Source organism: Microcebus murinus, chromosome 5, assembly GCF_040939455.1.
Source record: "Microcebus murinus isolate Inina chromosome 5, M.murinus_Inina_mat1.0, whole genome shotgun sequence".
In the NCBI taxonomy this organism is placed as follows: Eukaryota; Metazoa; Chordata; class Mammalia; order Primates; family Cheirogaleidae; genus Microcebus; species Microcebus murinus.
This window is the reverse complement of record NC_134108.1, coordinates 2,733,345-2,758,093: the sequence shown is the minus strand read 5'-3', so window position 1 is coordinate 2,758,093 and position 24,749 is coordinate 2,733,345. Positions and strand designations below refer to the sequence as shown.

Sequence of the window (24,749 nt, the reverse complement as noted above, 5' to 3'; positions counted from 1 at the left end):
TAGGCAAAGAGAGACAGTGGAGAAGGGCAGTTCTAGGGGAGGAGACACCATAAGCAGAGCTATAAAGTGTTGGTTTGGCTGGGCAGTAGGTGTCTGCAAGGGGAGGAAAGGGACAAACAGGAGGTAGGAAGACTTTACCTGGACGTCTCTGTTTCAGTGACAGAGCACTGAGTCTGCTAGCCCATGGCTGTCACCTCTGGGGCCGCGGTGCACAGACCTTAACACTGAAGGGGAGGACCTGGCTTCACCAGGCGGCAAAAGCAGCATCCGTGATTCCCTTACGGGGAGAAGGGACGGCCCTGGAGGAGGAGCTGGCTGTCGGCAGTGAGGGGACCCGCGCAGCTGTGTCTCCTGCTCTCTTCTAGAAATAGGTCCTGCCCCGTCTGTAAGAAGGACAGAGTCTGCCTTTGGGAGGAGATGGGGGCTGGGGAGAGGTTTTCTTTGCTCGCTGCTCAGGGCTGTGAGGGTTCAGCTGGGAGCTGCTGAGTCCTATTATAGGGAGAGCAGGGGAGGCACGAGAAGGAGCCTGAGTCCCAGCCCTGGAGGTCCCTGTCCTTCCCAGGGTCCTCCTGGTAAACCCCCTGTCACTTAGCTTCGTTCTCTGTGGATTCCGCCATCTATGACTGAGCCGAGCCTCACGGCACAGCTTGACTGACAGCCGGCGTGGATGGGGTCGGGTCCGCCCTAGCCTTCCTCTGCAACACACCTGGTGCATGCTAAGTCCAGGGAAAAGTTCCTTTAAAAGGGGGAAATCAATCATTGATTCACACATTTATTCAACCGATAGGCAGAGAGCACTTAACGCTGGCCAGGCTTTGCTCCGCCTGCTAGAGGCACACCGGAAGAAAGACCAGAGGGGTTTCTGCCTTCATTGAGAACGTATTCTCCTGCGGAGAGGCAGACAATATAAGTAACCAAAACAGGAAAACAAGGAAACCCAGATAGCACTTTGCGAGCTGAGCGGCACAGGCTCACCGTGGCCGGCAAGGCTGTGCCCGCTCTCGGGACACCGTGCACCTGGCATCGGCTTAGCAGACACTCGGCACGTTTGTGACGTACAGAATGGAGCAGGATAGAAATATCTGGTCACAGGGACACTGGATAACGTTCGTTGGTCTTCTTTTCTCAGTTGAAAGTCTGATTCACCTGTTAATGGGAGAATACGTTCCCAGAGCCGTTCCCAACATCACGGACTGCATGGAGTCCTGTAACTGGAAACGTCTCAGTCCCACTTCGCAATTGTTTGGCATTGTGTTTTGGGCCATCCAAGAATGATCACCTTAGTGGTCTGAGAGTCAGAGGCCAAACGACAAAAACCGGAGTGGCTAGGCAAGAAAAGAACCTAGTATTAGGCCTAGAGGGGGCATGAATACAATTCTCATGTTGTCCATTAATTATAGATTTTTATTTTATGTCACGACAAATTATTCTTCCCCATATACAGTCGTACATTGCTAATGAAGCTAAAGAAGACTCTTTATAAGTCAGTGTTATACAGATACGTTAACTATTACTTTTATCGTTTATGAGAACAGCTGATCTGCACCCGATCTCAGTGGTTTTAGACCGGGTCACTGAAATCTGTTGGCCCTTGAGTGCAACAGGATGTGTGACGATATCCCGATATCCCGCACCCTGTCCTGACATCTCAAGCCACGGGCGGTACCATGTTAACAACAGGAGATTAGGCTGTGACTATAATCAAAATGTTCCAATTACCTCCACAATAGAGGGGAAATTTGGCTTAGGTGCAGCTCCAAGTCAAGGCTTGAGGTAGGGAGATTTGCCTTGGATAACACAATACCATTGTCCGGCGATAACAGAAGCCCTTCAACATTTCAAAGAATATTCTAGGGCCTGAGTGCTCTGGGACCTGCCTGACTCTGGCTGCTCCTTCCACGCACACTCGTGCAGGTTTACGGCACCGCAGCCCGACATGGCGCTCAGGCCCTCTGCTGTTTCTCGTTTACGAAGCCCACTTACAGCATGCATGGATTTGGTAGACTTAGCAAAGCACTGGGCCCCCACGGGGGTCCCATCGTAACACCACACACTGATGTGACAGTGAATCACAGTCGTTCCTGGGGCCTGAAGTCCTCGTCCAACACCCCCTCCAAGTGGGGTCCCCCCTTGGCTTTGCCCCACACCCTCCTCCTTTCCGCTCCCCTCACTTCCTGTTCTGGGGCCTCCAGGCACTGGGCATTGAGGCTCAGACCATCCGTCACCTTCTACCATTGTCCTGAGTGGAGCTATTACTGCAAACAAAGACAGTTCCCCTCCTGCCAGAGATTCTGGGGACCAACAGAAAGACAACTGAAAGTTCTCTATTTTGTTACGGCACCTGTTACTTAATAATGGGATTTGTTATTTTGCGGGTGACATAAAGTGACATTTGTCCCCTTCTCCTTTGTCCTCCAGTTAGCCCCGGCCAGCCCCAGATAAGGCAAGCGTGTGGCTCTCATCACGCCTGTGCTGATGTAGAAGAACACAGAAGGGCAGAAATCGCAGTGAGCACAGCACCGATGGTTAGTCTGGGAAAGAGCAGACCCCTTCCCTTCCCGAGCTGAACTTATGGGCTTTCCCAGGCAGAGATCCCAAATCTGGTAAGCTGTCCCCAAACAGAAGTGACGTGATCCACCTGGCCAGCACATGTGACCTCAAGATTTTATGACTTGTTGCTAGTCCCTCTTTCTTCCTAATACCTGCCCCTTCACAGTCAGCAAAGCAAGCACAATACGCAACTTAAAGGAATAGGGATTAATTCAATATCCATGGTGGAGACGAATAATTATATCTGTGGATCGAAATGATGTATAGACTTCTACTAAGGATAAGATCTAGTTCATTTATCAAGATCCTATATCTAGATTGCAAATGTTCCCATGTTAAAGTGCATGGAATGCATCTGAAATTTTTTCTTATGAATATAAGGTTCACAATATTCAGACATATTTATAGAAAATCAAACACCTTCACGTATGAGCTCCAATGACCGATAAAACATTAAACAAATGGTTCGAATAGAAATCAGCCTGCAGGTTATATACTTAAAGTAAATGAGGATTTATGGCCACTAATAGGCATGCTTAAAAATATTTCATAGTTTTATTTTCAATAGCCCTAAAGTTCAAACAACCCAAATGTCCATTGATAGTAGAAAAAATAAGTTGTGGAGTAGGAATACAATAGAATAGCAATTAACACTCAAACTACTGCAATAGCATAGATGAATCCTACAGACCCCATGTTTGGGAAAAGAGCCCAAAGAGTATGTGCTGTCTGATTCCACACCTGTGAGTCCAAGAGCAGGCGCACGGATGGACGGTGACAGAAGTCAGATCAGTGAATGACGGTGGCCTTGGAGGAGGGGTCTCTGGGGCACAGAGCACAGAAATCCCCCTGGGGCACTGCGAAGGCCCTACATCTTATTTGCATATTTGTTAAAATCCAAAAGCTGTTCCCCTAGGATGTCCCTAAGCTGTTTACCTCAGAAAGTGAACTTTTAAAAAATGTTACAGCTCAGGCCGGGCGCGTGTGGCTCACGCCTGTAATCCTAGCACTCTGGGAGGCCAAGGCGGGAGGATCGCTCAAGGTCAAGAATTCGAAACCAGCCTGAGCAAGAGTGAGACCCCGTCTCTACTAAAAATAGAAATAAATTAATTGGCCAACTAAAAAATACATAGAAAAAATGAGTTGGGCATGGTGGCACATGCCTGCAGTCCCAGCTACTGGGGAGGCTGAGGCAGGAGGATGGCTTGAGCCCAGGAGTTTGAGGTTGCTGTGAGCGAGGCTGACGCCACGGCACTCTAGCCCGGGCAACAGAGTGAGACTCTGTCTCAAAAAAAAAAAAAAAAAAAAATGTTACAGCTCAGAGAAAAAGAAAAATAATGACATGTAAACAAAATCCAAATTTATATAATTGTGAATTATATCAAAGATTTTTGTTTTCAACATCTTATACTTTTAGGTAGGAGATTTTGTCATGGAGTAAGCTACAAATCATCAGAATATATTACTATTTTTCTTTACAGTGGAGAAGTCCTGCAGATGTCACCTGAACCAAGGGAACCAAACCTGATCTCACCCAACGGGACCAACTGACCTCATGTGCGCTGAGAAGGACACAGTGTCGCCTGCGTTACCACGTCCTGGTCCAAAATGCTGAGCCTGAATCTAAGCATTAGGGAACATCATATGAAATCAAGCTGGGAATTTCTGAAAGACGACTGGTCTGGATGCTTCAAAATGTCAATGTTGTAAACGCTCTTTTAGATTAAAAAAAAAAACACAACCGCGAAATATCACGTGTGATTCCTGACTGGATCCCGGATTGAGGCGATAACCGGGCCATTCCTGGGGAAATCAGGCGAGTGCTCACACCAGGTAATAATGTTAGGCGGAGGGTAGACACCCTCGGTGTGGTTGCCGGGTTGTGGTCACGCAAGCGAATGCCTTGCCTTTGCAAAATAAATCTGAAGTGTCCTCATAATGTCTGTGAATGACTCTGAAGCGGTTCCGCCTACAATAATACTGATTGTGTGTGGGAGAGAAGAAAAAGAGGAGGAGGAGGAGGAGACAATGTATCCAAATGTCTGCCACAGGCCTCCACGAGTGTGGGAAGGATCTCCCACCCCAAATCTGATCCAGCTGTGGACTCTGAGCACGCACGCACGAGAGGGCGTGAGGAAGTTTATTACTGGTGTAGTGAGGCTTCCTGGGAGGGCAGGGCTGGCCCCGGCTGCTCTGAAGGGGCGTGAGAGCAGGGATGCAGGCTGGGGCGTGGTGGCCAGGAGCGGGGGTGGAGCCGGGGCTCCCAGGGACCGTCTCTCCTGCCGGCACCAAGGGGCCGGGAGGACGTTCTCACCAGCTGGCCCAGGTGTAGGGCAGAAGGGGAAGGTGACTGTGCTTCTACTTCTCTCCCACCCGTTCATACCTTAAAATCGAGTCCTAAGGAAAATGGCTTTTTCACAGATGTGACCCAGTGTCATAAGCACCTGTGCACGCTCGGTCTCAGAACAGATCTTCTTTCATGTACGAAAAACTTTTGCAGTTCAGTACAAGCGTTCCTTCTTACCCGTAGTGATTTACAAATAGGGCGACTGTGGTTACTATTCAGTGGGATGCTCAATAGTACAAGTTGCCTCACTTACAAGCACATTCACTATCTGATCCAACAGGAAATTATCGGTGCCGGCTCTGTGCCAGGCACAACGTTAGGGTCAGAGATGAAATAGTGGATGAGACGAGAGAGGTCAGTGCCCAGACGAAGCCGTCAGCAAACATATGGGTCAAGACACCACCACACCCTCCCCCGCCCTTTGAGAGTTTACCTTCTGATTGGCAGATTGAAGACTCTGTAAATATAGAAAATGTGTAGGCCGGGCACAGTGGCTCACGCCTGGAATCCTAGCACTCTGGGAGGCCGAGGCGGGAGGATCACTCGAGGTCAGGAGTTTGAGACCAGCCTGAGCAAGAGCAAGACCCCGTCTCTACTAAAAATAGGAAGAAATTAATTGCCCAACCAAAAATATATAGAAAATATTAGCTGGGCATGGTGGTGCAAGCCTGTAGTCCCAGCTACTCGGGAGGCTGAGGCAGGAGGATCCCTTGAGTCCAGGAGTTTAAGGCTGCTGTGAGCTAGGCTGATACTCACTCACTCTAGCCTGGGCAACAGAGTGAGACTCTGTCTCAATAAATAAATAAATAAAGTAAAAATAAATAAGTAAATAAATAAATTGTGTAAGACTCATAAAACCCAGATTTACCATTCCAGTTATGTGAGAATTCAAGAGCAGTACTTACATACCAATTATACTTTTCACGAATCTCTCCAGAAAGAATATTAGCGTCCTATTTTAAAATAATAAATACACAATTCCTTTCCTGTCATTCTTGAATTCCTTCCATGTTTTTTCTTCAGCAAAATCACAAATCTGTGCCTATTTATTATTACTGAGATGGACAAAATACGACATTATTCATCCCAACCTCTGCTTTAAGCAGAGCGTAGGGGAAGAAAAGTATCCCACAGATCCTAAAATCCACCGTAGGTGTGACTGTCCTATGTCTAGGAGTGTTTATGTTTCAAATATCATATCCCATTGTTTTGAAGAACATGCTTATATTTACCAAAAACCCCAAATTTGTATTCCCAAAGTGTGGTGTCCATACTAATGGCAGATCAAGCTGCATAAGAAAATTAGGGCCAGTGGAGCAAACAGGCCTTTTGTAGGGTTTAAATTGCAACCACCTCTTTGACTCAACTTCTATATCTAGGAATTTGCCAACCTATAAATGTACACATGTGTTCAGAAAGTACTGTGTGGTTGCTTACTACAACTCTATTTATAAAATCATAAGACTAGTAGTATCTTACATGCCATTCAGTAGGGTTTAAATCATTATGGTACATTATATCATGGACTATTATACAGATGATAAAAGTAGATCTATAAATGCTGATGAATTTTCAAGATACAGGTAAGAGAATAAGGCAAGGTACAAGGAGAACAGTGTGTACAGGACACTTGTATTTATATAAGAGAGGGATGTCATATTTATTGAGCTCTACATGCACAGAATATTTCTGGTTGGCACTTAAGAACCTCTGAATATTGGTGGCCTTCGGGGAAGGTGAGTAGGGTTGGAGGTGTACGTGTTCATGTGGTAGATGACTGTTTTTGCCATGCGCCTGTATTATGTGTGTGTGATATATGTGTATATATCTTACATATGAAATATGTAATCTCACAATATTGGTCATTCTAATTGCTGCCTTTTGTTCATCAAAGAAGAAAAGAGAAAGTCAAAGAGCTCTTAACCAGAGTTTCACGCCACAGTTGAGCAGTTCTTCTACTAAAAGTGCTGCTCTAGCTAACAGGTGAAGGTAATGTCTGCTTACCTGAAAAGCACATTTCAAAATGGCCGTTATTAAAAAGTCAAGAAAATAATATATGCTGCAGACTCGGTGAAAAAGAAATGCTCATGCACTGTTGGCGGGACTGCGAATTAGCGCAACCTCTATGGAAAACAGTATGGACATTCCTCAAAGAAATAGAAGTAGACCTACCACTGGATCCAGCAATCTCACTACTGTGTGTATCTACCTAAAGGGAAAGAAGTCATTTTAAAAAAAAAAAAACGCCTGCACTTAAATAGTTATCACAGCACAATTCACAATCACAAAGATGTGGACCCAATAAGTGTCCTTCGATTCATGAGCAAATAAAGAAACTGTGATACGTATATACCATGGAGTATTATTCAGCTGTAAAAAAATGATGAAATAATGCCTTTTGCAGCAATTTTAATGGAACTAGAGACCACTATCCTAAGTGAAGTATCTCAAGAATGGAAAAATAAATACCACCGTTCTTATTAATAAGTGGGAGCTAAACAACGGGTACACGCGGGCACAAAGAGACATAAAGGCCACTGGAAACTAAGAAGAGAGGGGAGGGAGTGGCAAGGAATAAAAACTTACCCATTGGGCACAATATGCAACATCCTGGTGACAGGCATACTAAAAGCCCTGGCTTTAGCATTATATAATTTACCCATGTAACAAGAACATTTGTACCCTCTTCATATTTTGAAATTAAAAAAAAATAAAATAAAATTTTAGAAAAAGTGTTCCTCCAACTCACAAGGTGGAGATAATTCTGTTTACCTGAGAAGCAAACATTCCACCTGTATTGTTCCATCTAGCCATAGAGGTGACAGGAGGCGGCATTGCTGTGTAACTTCCCCCTCTGTTTATTTGCAACCCTGCCGCCCCCTCTGCTGGGGCGGAGGGCAGGCAGGTGTTTGTGGGGGAGCGGGAGTTGGCAGACAGGGACGTGAACCTGGACCCGTGTGCTACATAAACAGTCTCTGCCACACTGTGGGCCAAGAGGTGGCCAATGCTATCGCCCCATGATGCCCAGAGCTCCTGCTGGTTCCCGACAGAAGGTGCGCTCCCAGCTACTGGCCTGTCTCTCGGTCCAGGTTGTAGGTAACTTCCTCTCCCCGCCATTTCGGGGCAAGAAGAACTGCCTTTCCCTGGGTTCTCTTGGCAGGCACCATTCAGATTGGGTCCAGTTAGGGTTTATCTATTTCTTCACAAAACCAACATCAAAGTCGTGGAAATCGGACAATCAAGGTCATATAATTCGACCTTCCCTCCATTGCACAGAGGGGGAGGCAGGCGTGCTGGATGCCTTTGGCCCGTTAGCCATAATTTCCTTTCTGGCTTGAATCAGAAAGCGGGTCAGGCCCAAGAGTGAGCACTAACACCTCCGTCCCACCCTGCGTTCCTGTACTGCTTTACCCCCAAACCCCTCTCTCTGTCCCCTTCCCTGGCCCACAGCATGGCCATGGCCCTTGTGGTGTGGAGCCACTAAAAAACAAAATCTGAATGATAACTGTCTTTGCCATCAAACTTCTGTAGCACGTGTGATTGTTTGTTTTCTTTGACATCGATCTCTTCTTCCAAGGGTCATGGCTGTTCTGTAATGTTAATGATTATAAATCACCCTTTAAGAGATTTTTCTCATAATATATTTTTAAAAAGTCAATCTGATCAATTCTATTAGAAGCATTAATCTGTTGGAAAGATCAATCCAGCTGATTTTAGGGGGTTAGGTAGAGGTAGGTCAGTTACCAATCTACATGTTCACTTTTAACTAGTTTTAGAGGCACAGAATTGGTGCTACCTCCCACAACCCCCGTCCCAAAGCCAACCACCCACCAAAGATGCAGGAAAGCCACACAACTCAGGTGTCATTCTGGTATCAGAGTGGTACACAGTTATAGGAAACCACACACTGACTTCAGTCATCGATCCACCAGATAACATAATAGCTACCCATAGACAGTTCCACTGTGGCTCAAGAAATTCAGAAAATGCAAAATATGAGTAGGTCGCGTCCAAACCTCCCCTAGATCCATTTAGTGCCAGAGGCTCTCAATTAGATGACTTTAAACACTGGAATTGCAAGAACTCAGAAAACTGGCCTGGGGAGGGTCTTAACTGATTTCATCAAAAATAGAAACTACTTATTTTTAAAACACTTACAGATTAATTTAATGTAAAAATACGCAATTGACATTATTTCCCATCCTAAAACGATCTTAAAAGAACTGGTGGTTAAAACTAGAAGACAAAGCAATGTAGACCAATTGCAGCCGGTGGGGGGAGGGAAGGGTGGAGAGGGATTGCAAAGAGCCCCCAGGGTAAGAGCTCCAACTAGAGTACACCTGTGGGAAAATAGGGTTTAACGTCACTCAGCGTACAGTACCTAATGAGATGCCTTGTGATTAAACCAAAGTTTTTAAGTAAATAATTATTTGAAAAGAGACCGATAAAAAGAATATGAAGAGAATGGAAAAAATTAGAAGTACCTTATTATTAGGTCAATACATACAGTTATTTAGTGTTTTCATCACAGACCCCTCCCCCATACTTTCGACATATCCATTATCTTTATAGTTAAATGAACATCAGAACAAACTCTTAAGTCTAAGTCCAAAACAATGAAGAAATGCAGAAACAAAACAAAACGAAAACTGTGGCTAGCATTGCCCATTTGCATACCAAATTTCTCTAAGTTGTAAAGGAAAGATCTTTTTATAAGTTTAACATTTTATGCAAATATCTTCCATCAGTATAGTCTTCACACGTATTGGACACGGAGCCAGCTGGGACCCACAAGAGGACCACATTCTGTTCGCGATTTTATAGGAATGCACACAAACGCACATGTGCACACATGTCAATGGACATCCAAAGCTACATTCAGTCAAAGCTAGGATATTGCACTGCATTTTTCCTTTTACCCAGCTAAATAAAATGGGATGGATCTATTAAGGTCAGGGACAAAACCAAAATAGTCCAAGTGTGTGCATGATGACCCATTTACTATCCTACCTTCATCCCCATAAGGAATCTCCTGAAGAGAAACTGTTAACAAGACAGGTGCCATTAGAACATGATAGGCATGAAATCCCGGCACGGGACCTGAAATGAACACCTACCAGCCATGGCATGGATTGGCGGCAGGTGAGGACCTGCCTAGGAACAGTGGGTTTGGGTTCTTATGTTCAAAAATCCCACCACACTCCTCTCCAGGCAGCCCACGTGCCTATCGCCTACTTAAAACTTCAGGTCAAACCAACCTGCTGACAGGAAGTCTGAAAAAATCAATGACTACAACTGAAACGTAATTTCCAATAGCCTTAATTTAATACATGCATATTGTACTCTCGGTGATTGAAATGAAGAAACACATAGGCCTTCCAAGTTGTTGGAACTTAAAAGAAGACTCCTTTGGAACTCAAGGTCAGCAAGACCGACGTATATACCATGTTTCCCCGAAAATAAGAGCTACTCATAAAATAAGCCCTAGCAGGATTTCTAAGCATTTGTGCAATAGAAGCCCTACACCAAAACTAAGACCAAGTGACGGGCGTGGCTACACAGCGCATCTGCACAACCCGTGCATTTCGTCTCAGAGCAGGAAAGAAGATGAGGAGCCCTTCTCATCTGCCCCGTGAGAGCTCTAGTGCTCCACATGAGAGATTGGGCCCGATGGTTCTAAAGGAAATAGAGTCGCAAGAAATTCAGGATGGAATTCGGGCTTCGGAGAGTTATGATGATGTTCCAGAAGAAGACAACTTAACTATACTTGAATAAATGTAGATTGTTGTACTGCACTTAAAAAAAAATAAATAATAACGCATCCCCTGAAAATAAGCCCTAGGGTGTCTTCTTGAGGAAAAATTAAATATAAGACCCTGTCCTATTTTCAGGGAAACACGGTACTTCTCTCTGGTCTTCAGTGTGCATAGCGTCAAATTTGGCTTAGAGCCCCAGAGGTGAAAAGAATGATCACACTGAGCCTGAGAGACAGAGGAGCTGCAGTTTCTTAACCATGGGTAAGGGCTCGGGCGTCACAACCAGCTGCCAACACTAGTGTCCACTTGTCCTCCCTCCACTGTTGGAGTGTGCACGGCTACACGGCCACACGGCCGTGTGCCCCACACGTGTGCCACGTGCATGCAGGTGTGCCCTGCAGCTTTAGACAGGCGCCAGGCTTCCCACAACCCAAAGAAGTAACTCACAACAGCACGGTAGTTGAGCGCTCACTCCCTTAATGGCTTCTGCAGTTACGCATTTTCAATTACTAAGTAGCATTTTTATTTGCCAAATGCGAAAGATATAATCAAATCTTGAGACATTTTTAAACTCTAAAAAAAGGAACAATTTGTATAACAAATCATTTCAAAATTACGATAATCTCTGAATAATATGGACATAGGTACTTACCGTTGCCTGCTCTGACTTGCAAAATACTCTCCACGGACTCCTATTGCCTGGGGGATGCGGGAATTGTTTGCTATGGTAGGGCGGACCCTGTATGGCATAGCTTATCTTTAAAAAATTTAATACCAAATATTACCACAAAAAGGATGAAGAATGTTTTCTAAAATACAATTCTTATTTCTTTTCTCTTTTTTTGTAACTGGCAGTCATATATTTGTTAATTATTAAAATAGCATAAAATGTATCCAGGTTGTTATTTACCATAATAATGATTTCAGTTTCCATGGACTTCAGTTCTTAACCAAAAGAAAAGGGTATGTACCTTTATAGAGCAACCTGAGGTCAAAGCCAAATGCCGCGTACAGAGCTGATGAATTTGCCAGGCACTCATGGCGACATCAAATTACTCCCCCCAAATATGGAAAAATACCAACCATACAGAAAAGTCATCTGCAATATTTGAATTCCTTACCAAACACCATTCTTTTCATTAATTTCATTTCAGATTAACTTAAGAAATGCCCTGACTTTTGCTCTAAAGTCATAACTAAGCAAAGAAAGTCAAAACATGGGCAGGCACTAAAATACCTCCTCTTTCGAGGCAAGCAGGCAGCACTGCTCCCAACTATTTCTAGCAAAACCCAAATGCCCGGTCCAGGGGTAGCCCAAGCCAGTCCTTTGTTCTAAAATGCACGCAAGACACCCAAAAGGTTCTGAGTGCACACAAGGATTCGTGTTTCCTGTACGGGGAGGACTTTTGTGACTTTGTGTTTCTTGTGACGTCAAAGGAGAAGAGCCACCGACTGTGCTTTGGAGACGTGAGCCCATCTCTCCGATGCTCTGCCCAGATGGGCACCTGCCAGGCCCCTGGCCCCAAGGCTGGGCTGCAGAAAGGACAGCAGCCCTACCGACAGCCCCCTCCCTCTCCACCCACCTGGGCTCAGACTCCTCCCCACGCGCCTCCCCCCCCATGGCCACAGCTCAACCTGCAGTGACACATCTGGCTCCTTTCTCCCTTCGTGTTTTATCTACAGCTCAGAGAAAAGCTTGCCTAGTTCATTTGGGCCTACTTTTAACCAAATCCAGAATGCTTTAAGTGAAATAAAAGGTGCCTGCCTGGCTTTCTTGTATGTGGAGATCAGATACCCAAGTATCACTTTTGTTTCCATAGGAAATTTTCCATCTCCACTCTTTCTTTGGTGCTGTTGTAGGCAAAGAAGCACCAGCTGCTTCCTGCACCACATCTCCCCTCGGCATCACAGCTCGTCACCCCCTTTGCCTGGAGCCTCACCTCCAACTTCAGGAGGCAGAGGGCCCTGCCTGTGGAGGGGACGACGAAGATCCCACATGACGTGACCCTTAGCATCCCCGGATCGGAGCAGCATGGAGGAAGGAAATGCCTCTCCCTGCTGTCCCTCATCGGCCACAAACGCCAGGGGGGCAGCGCTGGACCCCCTGCCCTCCTGACGCAAGTGCCCAACACGACACACAGACGTGAACACAGGCTGTGCCTCCAGAGCACAGCCTGTCCACACCAGAGCACACAGCAGCAAGGCAGCCAGGGAGGAGACGCGGCCAGCAGTGCCCGGCCAGTGCCTCCTGGCCTCCTCCAGCCACTTCTCCCAAGCCACCCCAGCCCCCTCCCCCCACCCACGACAGCTTCAGGGCCAACCGTGTCTGGGTCTCCAGCACCCGACACACCAGCTCATTCCCACCCACTGCCCGTGTCCTGCAGAAACACGCAAAACCCCATCTGTGGGGGGAAACCATCTACTCAAGTTGCCTTGCCACCGGGCGCTCTGGGGAAGGCTGGCTGGGGCGTCCCTGAGGATGGATCTCAACTCCCAAGCGCTTCCCTGCGTGTGCTGCTTCTCCTCTCTCCTCCCCCTCCCCGCCCCTACCTTGCTCCTCGCTGCCGTCCCCAAACCAGGCAGTGGGTTCCTCCTCTGGGAGCCGGGAGCCGCCACCTCCTCCACCCTCCAGGGCTTTGCGTTTCTTCGACATCTCTGCCCGGGGCTGGGATTTGGGGGTTTTCTTTCCCCACCCCCGGCCCTCCCCCCTCGGAGAGGAGAGTGAAGGTGGGGTTAGGTGGCAGCGACAAAAGGGGTGGGGAGAAGAGACCAGAGAGGGAGGTGGAAAAAAATGCTGCCTAAAGAGGAGAAGGGACTTGCGGTGGCAGGAAAGGCAGGGGAGGCAGGGACTCCGCGCAGAAATCCCGGTCGGTTCCACCGGTGCAGCCCCACGTCTAGGAGCCTGTGCGCCCAGGTTCCCCCTCTCCCTCTCTCCCTCCCCCTTCCTCCTTCCTCTTTTTCCTTCAACTAGGAGGGTACGCTGAGAGGGGAGGAGGATTGAAAACAGAGAGGAGAGGCTCCTTAGGCATCCGGCTGATTTCTCCCTAATCTGGGAGGGGGCTGGGGGTGCGCGCGCTGTGAAGGAGTGGTGTCTTCTGGCCGGGGCGGGGGCAGCCGGGTGAGCAGTGTTTGGTGGGAGTGTGTTTTCAATGGACCGCAAGGAAAAGTGGGTGGCATGAAGAAGAGAGAATGCTGCAGAACGCGATGCAGCGACGCTCTCAGGTGCTAGGGGCTCCGACCCCCGCCTGCCCTGTGACATCACGGGGTCTTTAGCGAAAGAGGCTGGGGGCGGTGGGGGGGACACCGGAGAGTGGCGGCAGAGGCAGCGATGAAAAGAGGGGACCAGTGCCCACCGAGCACGCGAGCAGGGCGGCAGGCGCGGAGGGAGGGAGTCGTGGAGCTCGCCAGCCCTTCTCCGGCCGCCTCTGGGGGCACCTGCGGGTCTGGCGCGGCGGACGCTGCGGCTTGCAGCTGGCGCGCAGCCCTGGCCGGGAGGGAACTTGGGGCTCAGAGACTCAGACCCAGCGTCAGCCCTGAGGCTGCCACTGGGCACCGGCACCGGGGCTGACTGCAGTCTCTCTCTCTCCTCTGCAGACCCTTGAGCGCTCTGGCTTTACAAACTCCAGTTTCTTCTTTCTGGTTTCCACTCATCACCCCTTCCCCACGACTGTCATGCCCACGAACAACACATCTCACACACACAAGTACGCAGGTTTCCTTATTGCCAAAAAGGACGGAGGGAAGTGATGGGACGTTTTTGGGGGGGGGGGAGTAGGAAAAGGTCTGGAATTAAGTTTTGCTGGACTCTCAAGGGTTAAATAATAGGTAAAAGGAACTGTCAACTTACCCGCCGAAGTATGCTGAAGCGCATCTCTGCCTCCGTTTCCAGCTCACAAATTCAAGCGAGAGAGAAAGAGGAAGAGAAAAGGGCCAGGCGCCTTAGGTAGCCCGGGGTCCAGGGCCCCTTCGGGAACTGCGCAAAACAAGTTGCCACGCGAGCCTGGTGGCCCAAGTTCAGGACCGTCCACGCTGGCAGCCGCTCCGCCAGCAGGAGTATCCAAAGGCTTCTTGCACCCTGGGCTTCCCGCTGATCTTTTGGCTACAGGGGAGACCACCGAGAACAGAGCGGAGCGTGCTGTTCCTCTCCCTGCTTTCCATCTGGGAGTCTCCGGGAAAGCCGCGCGGAGCGCGCGGGGCGCCGGTGGAGACCCGTCCACACAGCCCAGCAACTTTGGGCTCGCGCACCCACGGAGAGGACGTGTGTGAGCGGCCCTGCGCGCGCGCGTGTGTGTGCGCCCGCGTGCACTTGACATTTGGGGGTGCATGTGCTCTCAGGAAGACTCTCCCCGGCTGCCTGCAACTTAGAGAGTTTCCCTTTAAGCCGGCGCTGCTGCTCGGACCCCCCCGCGCCCAACAGGAGGCGGTGACGTCTGTAGCCTCGTTGCCAGCACGGGCCCCAGGCTGCCGCTGCCGTTCATTGACAGGAGCGGGCGCTCGGACGTCAGCAGCCAGACCTTTGGCGAGGCTGCTCCCGCGGAGACGGCTCCCACCCCCGCACCTGCCAGCCCGCCCTCGTAGCGCGCGGGGGGCGGGGGGGGGCGGTAATGAAATCAAAGCCATCGAGGGAGGGGCCCGGGAGGAGCTGGGGATGGGGGGGAGGTGACTCGGATCTGCCCCCTTTGTCCTGGAGCGCTGGAGTATATAAATAGTGCAGTCTCCAGCCAGACTCGGGAGCCCTCTCGCACGTCCCCGCAGCGCCCCTCCGCCCCCGCCCTTGTCACTTCGTGTCGGCTCGCTCTGCCTGGAGGGAGGCAGGGGGCGGGGAAGCGGGGTGTGGAAACAGACGTTGGTTCTCTTTCCTCTTCTCATTCATAGATTCGGTTGGAGCTTAGGGCCGCTCGCAATGAATGGATGGATGCCCGGGCGCGGGGACCACCGTGTCCGCGGGGACGCAGCCAGCGCCCGGGGCGCTCCTCCAGCGCCGGGACTCGCGCCCTCGCCTCGGTGCGGGTGTCTGACCCAAACGACCACCCTTAAGATGCCAAAGGCCTGACCTTTCCCTCCTCCCCAACACACACGGAGGTCTTTCCTAGCCCCAGCAATGCTGGAAAGCGCAGAGGCAGCTGCGCTCAGCCTCGCACCGCGGAGAGTGCGGGTGGGGACCCGGACCAGAGCCATCCCGCAGCCCGGAGGGTAGCAACAGGGAGGAAAGCGGCTGAAGCCAAGGATGTCACCTCCTGCAGCGTACCCCTGGCCACCTTGGACCCTGGGCCTGTCTTCCTGAGCACCCAGGGGTGCGCTGCGCCAGGCGGGGGCGCAGGGGAGGGCGCGGGGACTGCGGTGCTAGCTCCCCACCCGAGCCCAGCTCGCCAGGAATCCTGAGCTAGCCTTGGCCACGCGCCGCTGCTGCTGCCAAGCGCCGGGCGGTGCGGTGGCGCAGGCCGGACCGCGGGGAACGCTGCGCCCCGGCGCTGCCCCAGCGCCCCTAGCCCGGGAACGCAAGGGACTGAGCTCTGAGGAGGCACCAGGCTCTCCGCGGGAGCTTCATGAATGCGCCCCAAGGCTTCGTCCACCCGTGTCGCTGCAGTGAAATTGAGCGCACTTGAAACCGCGCCGGGCCGGGTGACAGGCGCCCAGCCGTGTGGTGACTACCTGCACAGAGCCCCTGCGCCCAGCCTGTGTGAGAAGGTTGTCAGAAGGGGCCCATTCTTTTGGCCCTCTCCCGGCTGGGCGCTAGATCCCTGCCCCTTGTGCAAGAGAGGGGGCACTCGCGACTGCCTGGCCCGCCCTTCTCACCCTCCGGCCCAGTCCTCCCTCCCTCCCCGCACTCACTCGCATACGGGCACGCTCACACACACAGTCACACACTCGCATGTAGACACATACTATCACACACACACAGAAACGCACATGCACACACATACCTGCACACATTCTCACACACGCACACACATACCCACACACAGTCCCACTCACATGTAGACACACATATGCATGCCCACTCACACACGCACACATACCCACAGTCACACTCACACTCACATGTAGACTCACACTCTTACACACAGAAACACACTCACACATGCACACACATACCTGCACACACTCACACACATACCCACACACATTCACACTCACATGTAGACTCACACTCTTACACACAGAAACACACTCACACATGCACACACATACCTGCACACACTCACACACATACCCACACACATTCACACTCACATGTAGACTCATACTCTTACACACAGAAACACACTCACACATGCACACACATACCTGCACACACATACCCACACACATTCACACTCACACTCACATGTAGACTCACACTCTTACACACAGAAACACTCACACATGCACACACATACCTGCACACACTCACACATTCACACTCACATGTAGACTCACACTCTTACACACAGACACACACTCACCCATGCACACACATCCATACATACTCACATGTAGACATACACACACATGCATGCACACTCACACATGCACACACTCACACATGCACATGCACACAATACTCTCACACACGTGCACACTCACACACACACATACACACTCACACTCTCACACTCACACACATGGTTCCACACTCACACACAGTATCATTTCTCCCATGGAAAAGAAAATGGAAACCTGTGAGTCCACCACCTCCCTGTTCTCCGCCCAGCTTCTGTTTCCCTTCACAGCAGGCGGCCTGAACAGGTGCCGGGACTGGCCTGGTTTCCCTCCTCTCCTGCCCAAGGCTTCTACTGCCACTGCCCTGCAAAGTCGCCATCCGACCCGCCCGGCGCCATCCATGGTCAGTTCTTACTCGTCTCCTTTGACGACTGACCACAGTAGACCAAGTTCCTCGCTCCTCCTCCTGAAATCACACCCTTCCCTGGGCTGTCAAGACACTACCCTCTCCTGACTTTTGTCCTACTTTTTGGCCACTTCCTCTTAGTCACATTTGCCGAACTCTTCACCTCCCCAACCTCTCGATGTTGGCGGGTCCCAGGCTCATCCACGGCCCTTTTCATTCTCCACCGAGACCTGCCCCTGGTGACCTCGCTCAGCCTCACAGTTGAAACACTGTCTGAACACTGGAGACCTTAGCATCTATACCTTGGGCCCAGACCTTCCCCCTAAACTCCGGACTTGTACGTCTAGCTACCAGCTCCATGTGAGTGTCTACAAGGCATCTGCAACCTCACACAGCTGTCGCCCCCCTTACAGGTCTGCTCTTCCCACAGTCCTTCCGCCTCACGGTGTCCTGTTGGGGTTGTCGCTACTGCTGCTGCTGCTGCTGCTGCTTTGAGCAGCGCCCACCCTGCGCACAGCCGCGTCACTCTGTTCCCAGCCACGAGGCCCCCTAGCCCCCAGCAGGCCCCCGCCCAGCTCAGAGCCGCTGCAGCTGCCCACTCCTCTCCACAAACTCTTCTGCCCAGTGCCCCGAATATCTGCCGGGTTGTTCTCTTTCTCCCTCACGTCCTCTCTGCAGGAAGTCTCCAGAGTCTGCCGCCACCAAACCGCACCACCTCCCCGGCACTCGCTGGCCCCTTTTCTTACTTTCCCCTGCATTCCTTATGGTTGCCTTGTTTGCCTTCTTTATTCCATCTCTCCACTAAAATGTCAGCTTCCCAATGACAGCGGTTTTTGATTTTCTTATAATTGCACCTAAAAAAAAAAAAAAAGAAACTTAACCTCATCAAAAGTTCTTCACCTCTCGACACATTCCAGAGACGCCTGATTGTTTGTTGGCAAATAGAAGAAAGTGAGCCTGGACACTGGCAAAGGCCTTTTCTCTGCCACCGTGGTCCCCAGATTAAAAGAGAAAAAGATATATACATAATATATTAATGTGTATGTGCACAAAAGCCTCTGCCCAAGACCACTGCCACGTCTCTGGGAGATTTCTGAGAAATGCAGGGACATTCTCTACCCCCTGCACATTTCTTGTTCAATCCTTTCTTCCTCTTTCCCTTTTTTTTTTCTTTTTTTCTCCCTATTCATCTTCTTTCCTTTTCTGCCCAAGCCTCAGCCCACCGTGGGCACCAAGGGTCCCACCCACTTTTTGGCTGCCCCAGAAGTAACGGGACTTTGGGGCTGACTTGTGTCCTCAAGGCTGCCTGCTCCTCCCCTTCAGTTCTGTTTCTGTGTGTCCCGATCCCTGCTCCTCCAGCGGGGAAATACTCCAGTGTCTGAAGCTTTCTGGTTCCCAGATGACCAGTCAAACATTCCAGTGCTTCAGCTCCAGGCCTCTGGGAAGCCCCGAGATCTCCTCCGAGGCTCTCCCGCCCAGTGGGCTGGAGGAGCAGGCACAGGACCAGCCCCGGGGCCAGGGCACTGAGAAAGGCAAAGAGGGGGCCACAGGGGCACGTGCCAAGGGTAGGGGTGGGGAGAAGCCCCCGAGGACGGGAGCTCCGGCGGAGGCGGGTCCTGCTCGGGTGGTTTGGAACACGGGGCACTGGGGCTGCAGGGCGAGCAGATGACGAGCAGCCTTCCGGCCACGCCGAAGAGTTGCACCTGTGTCCTGAAGGCCTGGGAGGGCTTGAAGAAAGAGAGAAAATTGGGTCTTTTAGGTTTGGGTGAGAAAATTGATGAGTGGGCTGGAAGGAGGTAAAGGAAGAGGCAGAAGGAACAGCTAAAAGAGGCTGCTGACTTCGAGGCGCGCCGAAGGAAGAGAGCCGGTCGCAAGGGGGAGAGGACGTGGGAGGTGAGGCGAGGGAGACACTTCCGGAACTCGCCCGCCAGCGCCCGTCTCCTCCAGGAGGATCTGCAAATAAGCTAGACTCAGCCGAGGATTGCCGGGCTGTGGACGGCAACAGGACAGACAGGCTGCTTCATGCCAACCCTCTCAGCTGGGCACACTTCGGTGGTGGGATGGCAGTTTATGGTCTGTCACCACCCTGCACCCCCAATTCTGCGTTATTGACTTAAACTGAGCGGCTCGGGCCGGAGGAGCTCAGATGAAGACCCACAGGAGACAGACGCGTGAGTGAGCCAGGCGCCACTGTGGTGCTGCACAGTGGGCAGTAAGTCTTTGCGGGCACCAGAGCACTCTCCCTGCCCAGGTGATGGCTACAGACAAAGCAAATCACAGGGCATTGTGCGCGCAGAAAGGCCGTTTCCTCTGGGCTCTGGAACGAGTAATGAATTAGTCACGTGAGCCGGGAAATGTGATGGCGGTTCTCCAAAGATGCGTCCCTGCCATCTCCACGCCAGGCGTCCCCGTAAATGGGCACGGCTGGCTTCCACGCACCTTCAGTGGCTGCCCCCTCACTCTTCCCTCACTGCTTCCACAATGACTGCCCAAGACCTCGAGGGTTCCTTCAGAGTAGAGAGGTGTCAGCACTTCCGCTGATGCCTGCACGGGTGGAGCTTTAGCATGAGAGCCGCTGCCCATAGTCAGAAGACCTTTACATTTTTCCTTCTCTTAGAAGAGCGTTCTCAGGTTATTCTCAGTCTGAGCAGAAATGAGATCTTCAGATGAATGGGGTATTAATGCTGACCACTTCCGAGGAACAGTGCAGAAGAAACGAGCAAAGCCAAAGTAGCTCACCTTGGCAAAGAAGACTGGTTTACAAACGCCCATTGGTAGAGAAACCAGCATCTCCCCCATTCTATTGGTCTGAATGTACCCCCAAAACTCATGTGCTAGAAATCTACTCTACAATGCCACAGTGTTGGGACTTGGGGCATAATGGGAGGTGTTTAGGCCCTGAGGGTCCTGCCCTCCCCAATGGATTGGTGGCACTATAGGAAGGGCTTGTGGGAGAGGGTTTGTGCCTTTCAGCTACCACCATGCGATGAGGAGCAAGAAGGTCCCCGCCAGATGCCCACACCTTGTTCTTGGACTTCCCAGTCTCCAGAACTGTGAGAAATAAATTTCTGTACTTTATAAATTATCCAGTCTCAGGTATTCTGTTCTAGCAGTATAAATGGACTAAGACACTCCACTGAGTTGACCAGAAGGACACAATAATTTCTACACCTAAAAGAATTTCTAAGTGGCAGAAAATTTTTTTCAAATTGGTATAGGAGACACAGAAAGTCTGAAAGTAGCTTATTTAAAGTTGTGAATGGGTGAAACCTGAAAACAAAGATTCAGAATCTAATCATTGATTTTTTTTTTTTTTAGAGCTAGAAGGATCATCAAATTATCTAAGAAGATTAATCCTCTCGCCCCCAAATACCCTATTATAAATGAGAAAAGTGAGGGCAAATAATATAATACAGGAAATTAGTAGTGGGCTTTTAAGTAGTTTTTTTGTTTTCTGTTTTTGTTTTGGTTTTTGTGTGTTTTTTTGGCAAGTATGGTCATTATAGCTGTGCATTATGTTCAGATTTTTAAACCAATCAAATAATTGCAGAAATATTAATTTTGTCATATCTGTTCCCCTTCATCCATAAGTGGCATAGCTTAGATATTCTAAATATGTTCACCTACTTAAATTTCATCACCCACATATTTATGCTTTTATTTGGAAACAATTTCAAATTTACAGAAAAGTTGCAAGAACAAAAACAGTGCAGAAAACACCTGTGGCCCCTGTTGCCCAGATCCCCCTCTCGTTACATTTTACCCCTACCCGCCTCGTCTCTTGCAGGCTGGCTCTCTCCTCATTAAAGCAGTCAGGGCTGGGGTACACACCTCCTGGCTCTTCAGTGTGTGTTTCCCAAGAAAAAAAAGTAGATTTTCTTATATAAACAAAGTACTGCTATTAAGGCAGGAAATGGACATCATTGACACAGTATTTTTATCTAATCTTCTGCCTATATCCCAGTTTTGTCAGTCGATCCAATAATGTCTTTCTGAACATGCCCACCTCCTCCCAGGGGAGCACACTATCTAGGGTCAAGGATTACATTAAACTGCCTTATTTCTTAACTCCTTCAATTTGAAGAATTTTCAGAATCTCTCTTTGTCTTTTATGGCAGGGACGTTTTTGTAGAATACAGACCTTCCTCCCATTTTTAATAAAACATTTCTCAGTGTGGGTTTGTTTGCCATTTTCTCATGATGAGATTCAGGTTACGCCATCTCAGCTGGACTACTACGGAGTGAGATGGCGCCTTTTTCAGAATTTCACATCTAGAGACTCAGATCTAGCTGGCCCCCACTGCTGGTGTAAATCCTGATTGAGGTGTTGTTCGATTTTTCCACTGTATAATTACTCATTTTGTATCACTTCCAACTAATAACCAGTCTATGGGCAGACATGAGGATTAGGCATTCTGCTCATGAATAAAATTTCCTCCTGGAGTCAGCTCCCACCCATGATTTTTGCATCTCTCTTGCTTGGTCCACTCCTACCTTGGGGTGTTTCTGAGCTCAGCACTTTCTCCATGTCCACAGCAGCCTTTGTTTTGGCAAACACTTCCTTATCCCTCACTAATTTATGTACCTATTTATTAGTAGTGTGCATACTATGTACTCATGAATTCCTGTTGTAATGGCTTATAATTCATTCATTTATATAATTTTTTGGTTCTCACATTGGACCCACTGAAGGGGCCAGTGAGAGTCCTGGGTCTTCTTGACATGTCTTGTTATTTCTGAACACTTCGTTACTTTCGGGCATAATAAGATGTTTTGGGCTCCTTGGTACCTGCCTTGCCCAGCCCTAGAGTCAGCCATTTCTCAGAGGAACACTGGCTCCTTTTAATGGAATTAGGGACCAAGATATGGTGCTAGCTGTGCTCATTGCCACTGAGGTGTCTTTTCTCACTGGCCTTTGCAGCAGACAGATCTAAGCAATAGGTACACACAAGTGAGCGCACATACACACACATGCAGAAATGCATATATACATGCATATCAAACACATACATGTGCATGTATACATGCATTTACATACTTTAGATATCAGGAGTCTTTCTTGCTTTTCCTCATTGCATATTTTATTACAGTGAAGTCCCTGGTTCCCAATAGCATCAATGTATGTACTCACTTGCTCGGTCCTATAACGTGTCCAACATAGTTTCCTGATTACTTTGCTCATACCATGACAGCAAACAAACTGCTAAAAAGAGGTCAGGACTTGTTTGCAATTCTTCCCCTTAACACCTTTTACCCTCTCTCACAGACCAGGAGGCTCTGTCGTCTGATTCTGTGTTCTTTGCCCTTTGATGTGTTCCATCTGGTTTCCCTTCATCACAAGGACAACTGAATTCATTTGTTTCAGCTTCTTTTGGTTTTAGGGGATTCCCTCCTTCCCATTATTACGGCTTCAACTTTACTGTTTGCTTATATAGTTTTCATTCTGCTTCCAAGAGTCTAAACTATACGTAAGGTATACGGGTGAAGGGTCTCCCCCTTCTGCAGGCCCTCCACACCGCCCCTCACCCTGGCTCTGTGGGGAGCCGATTCCACTGTTTTCCCGTTTATCTTAACTTTTGTTTCCTTTTGTAAACATGAACAGATGTGTGGGGTTGGGTTTTTTTTTTTTCCTTATTTTCCCTTTTTACTCCACAAAACTCAGTGTGCTCTATGTGCTCTTTTGCAATTTGCTGTTTTTCACCTAACGATGTCTCCTGAAAACCCTCTGTGCCAGTGCACGGTGTCTTCCTCATCTCGTTCATGACAGCTGCACGTCACTCCACAGCGCGTGTGCCCCATCGTTTACGAGGCCGATCGCTTGTGCCTGGACATTTAGGTAACATCCAGTATTTCACAATCACAAGTAATGCTGCAGCAAATTATGTTGTGCATTTACATTTTTTTACTGTGGAAGGTACAACTTTAGAGCAAACTCCTAGAAGTGGGTTTGCCGGCGGAGCACAAGGTCACTGCCAACAGTTTGATTAGGTATTGACAGATTCATTCTCAAAGGGTGTACACCAGTTTATAACTTACCAATCATTTTCTTTTCTTAAAGGACAATAAATAAAATTTCTCAAATGTGAACATATCTGCATTCATTTAAAAATATTTAATGAGTTTGAAGGAAGTGATTCTGTTCCCTGAGCTGGAATGGTTGGGGTCGAGGGGCTACTCGAACCTTAGGCAGCGTGGTCTGTGATGATCTTACTCTTCTACAAACACTGTGTACTAAGTCGAGCATATACATTTTCAACCGGATATCCTCTATGGTATGTAATAAAATATACTAGAAATAAATTAGTTAGAACCAGACATTATTTCTGCTTTCAGCTCTGCCATGCCCCTGCTCTGTGAATTTGGGAAAGCCATTTGATGCCACTAACCTCATCTGTAAAATGGCAATAAAAATAATAATTTTCCTAATTACCTAATAGGTTTGTTTCAAGAATAAAATGTTGTGTCATTGATAGGCATACATGACAAAGTCCTCTTTGTCTATCATCTCCCTGTTATCCATGTGTCTATCGTTTATCATCTTGTTACCTGGCTGGCTAGCACCTGTCATCTCTCTATCATCTGCTGCCTATCTGCCTATCTGTCATGTGTCTGTCTCTATAGGTCTCAGCCTTTGAAACATCTCCCTTTCGAGATAGTGAGGGGAAGAGCATTTAACTGAAATTTAGGAAGCCTGGATTTTTTGGCTCATTTTTTTATCCTCTCCACTGCTAACTCACCAAACGTTCAGCTCTAGAAATGTTATTTCACCTTTCTGGATCTTGTCTCCCACCTTTACAAAATGAAAAGCTGAACTCATTCACCTGTCAGAGTCTTTCTGGTTCTAAAACACTCAGATTCTTCATGTAGCCCCGTGCTCGGTCGGCAGTGAGTGCACTGAGAGAGTGGGAAGGCATTTCACTCCCGGTCTTTGAAGATCCTCGCTAAGAAATAAATTATTTGAAAATGGAAGCTTTAACAAAGAGAACTACTGCAGTTCCTTAAAAATCTCAGATCATTTTTTTCCACCCAGGAGGTGTGAGACCAGCCACCTTTGATTTAGTGGAAAGTGTGTAGGTTTTTTCCTTTTTTCCTGTCTCTCTGTAAGATCTAGAATAATTACTTCGAGCCCAGTTGGCTAACAAAAGACAGCTGTAAAAAGAGAGACAGAGAGAGGGAGGGAGGCCGTTCTGTGTGTCCACTCCCGTCACTTTCTGTGCCCAGCTCAGGTGACCAGGAAATGAAGGGAATCCTTCCTCCTGTGGGAGGA

General features: G+C 48.9%; 1 protein-coding gene and 1 pseudogene across 1 annotated transcript in view; one reads left to right on the top strand and one right to left on the bottom strand.

The window, feature by feature from the left end:
• Positions 1 to 14,261, bottom strand: part of PDE10A (phosphodiesterase 10A) — a 546,467-nt gene extending 532,206 nt beyond the window's left edge. Inside the window, exon 1 of the mRNA XM_012776792.3 lies at positions 13,204 to 14,261. Within this exon, the coding sequence (XP_012632246.1) occupies positions 13,204 to 13,912 (709 nt within the window). The 5' untranslated portion in view covers positions 13,913 to 14,261. The remainder of the gene's footprint in view (positions 1 to 13,203) is intronic.
• LOC105877874 (uncharacterized) lies at positions 13,982 to 15,942 on the top strand (annotated as a pseudogene).
• Positions 15,943 to 24,749: the final 8,807 nt, after the last annotated feature.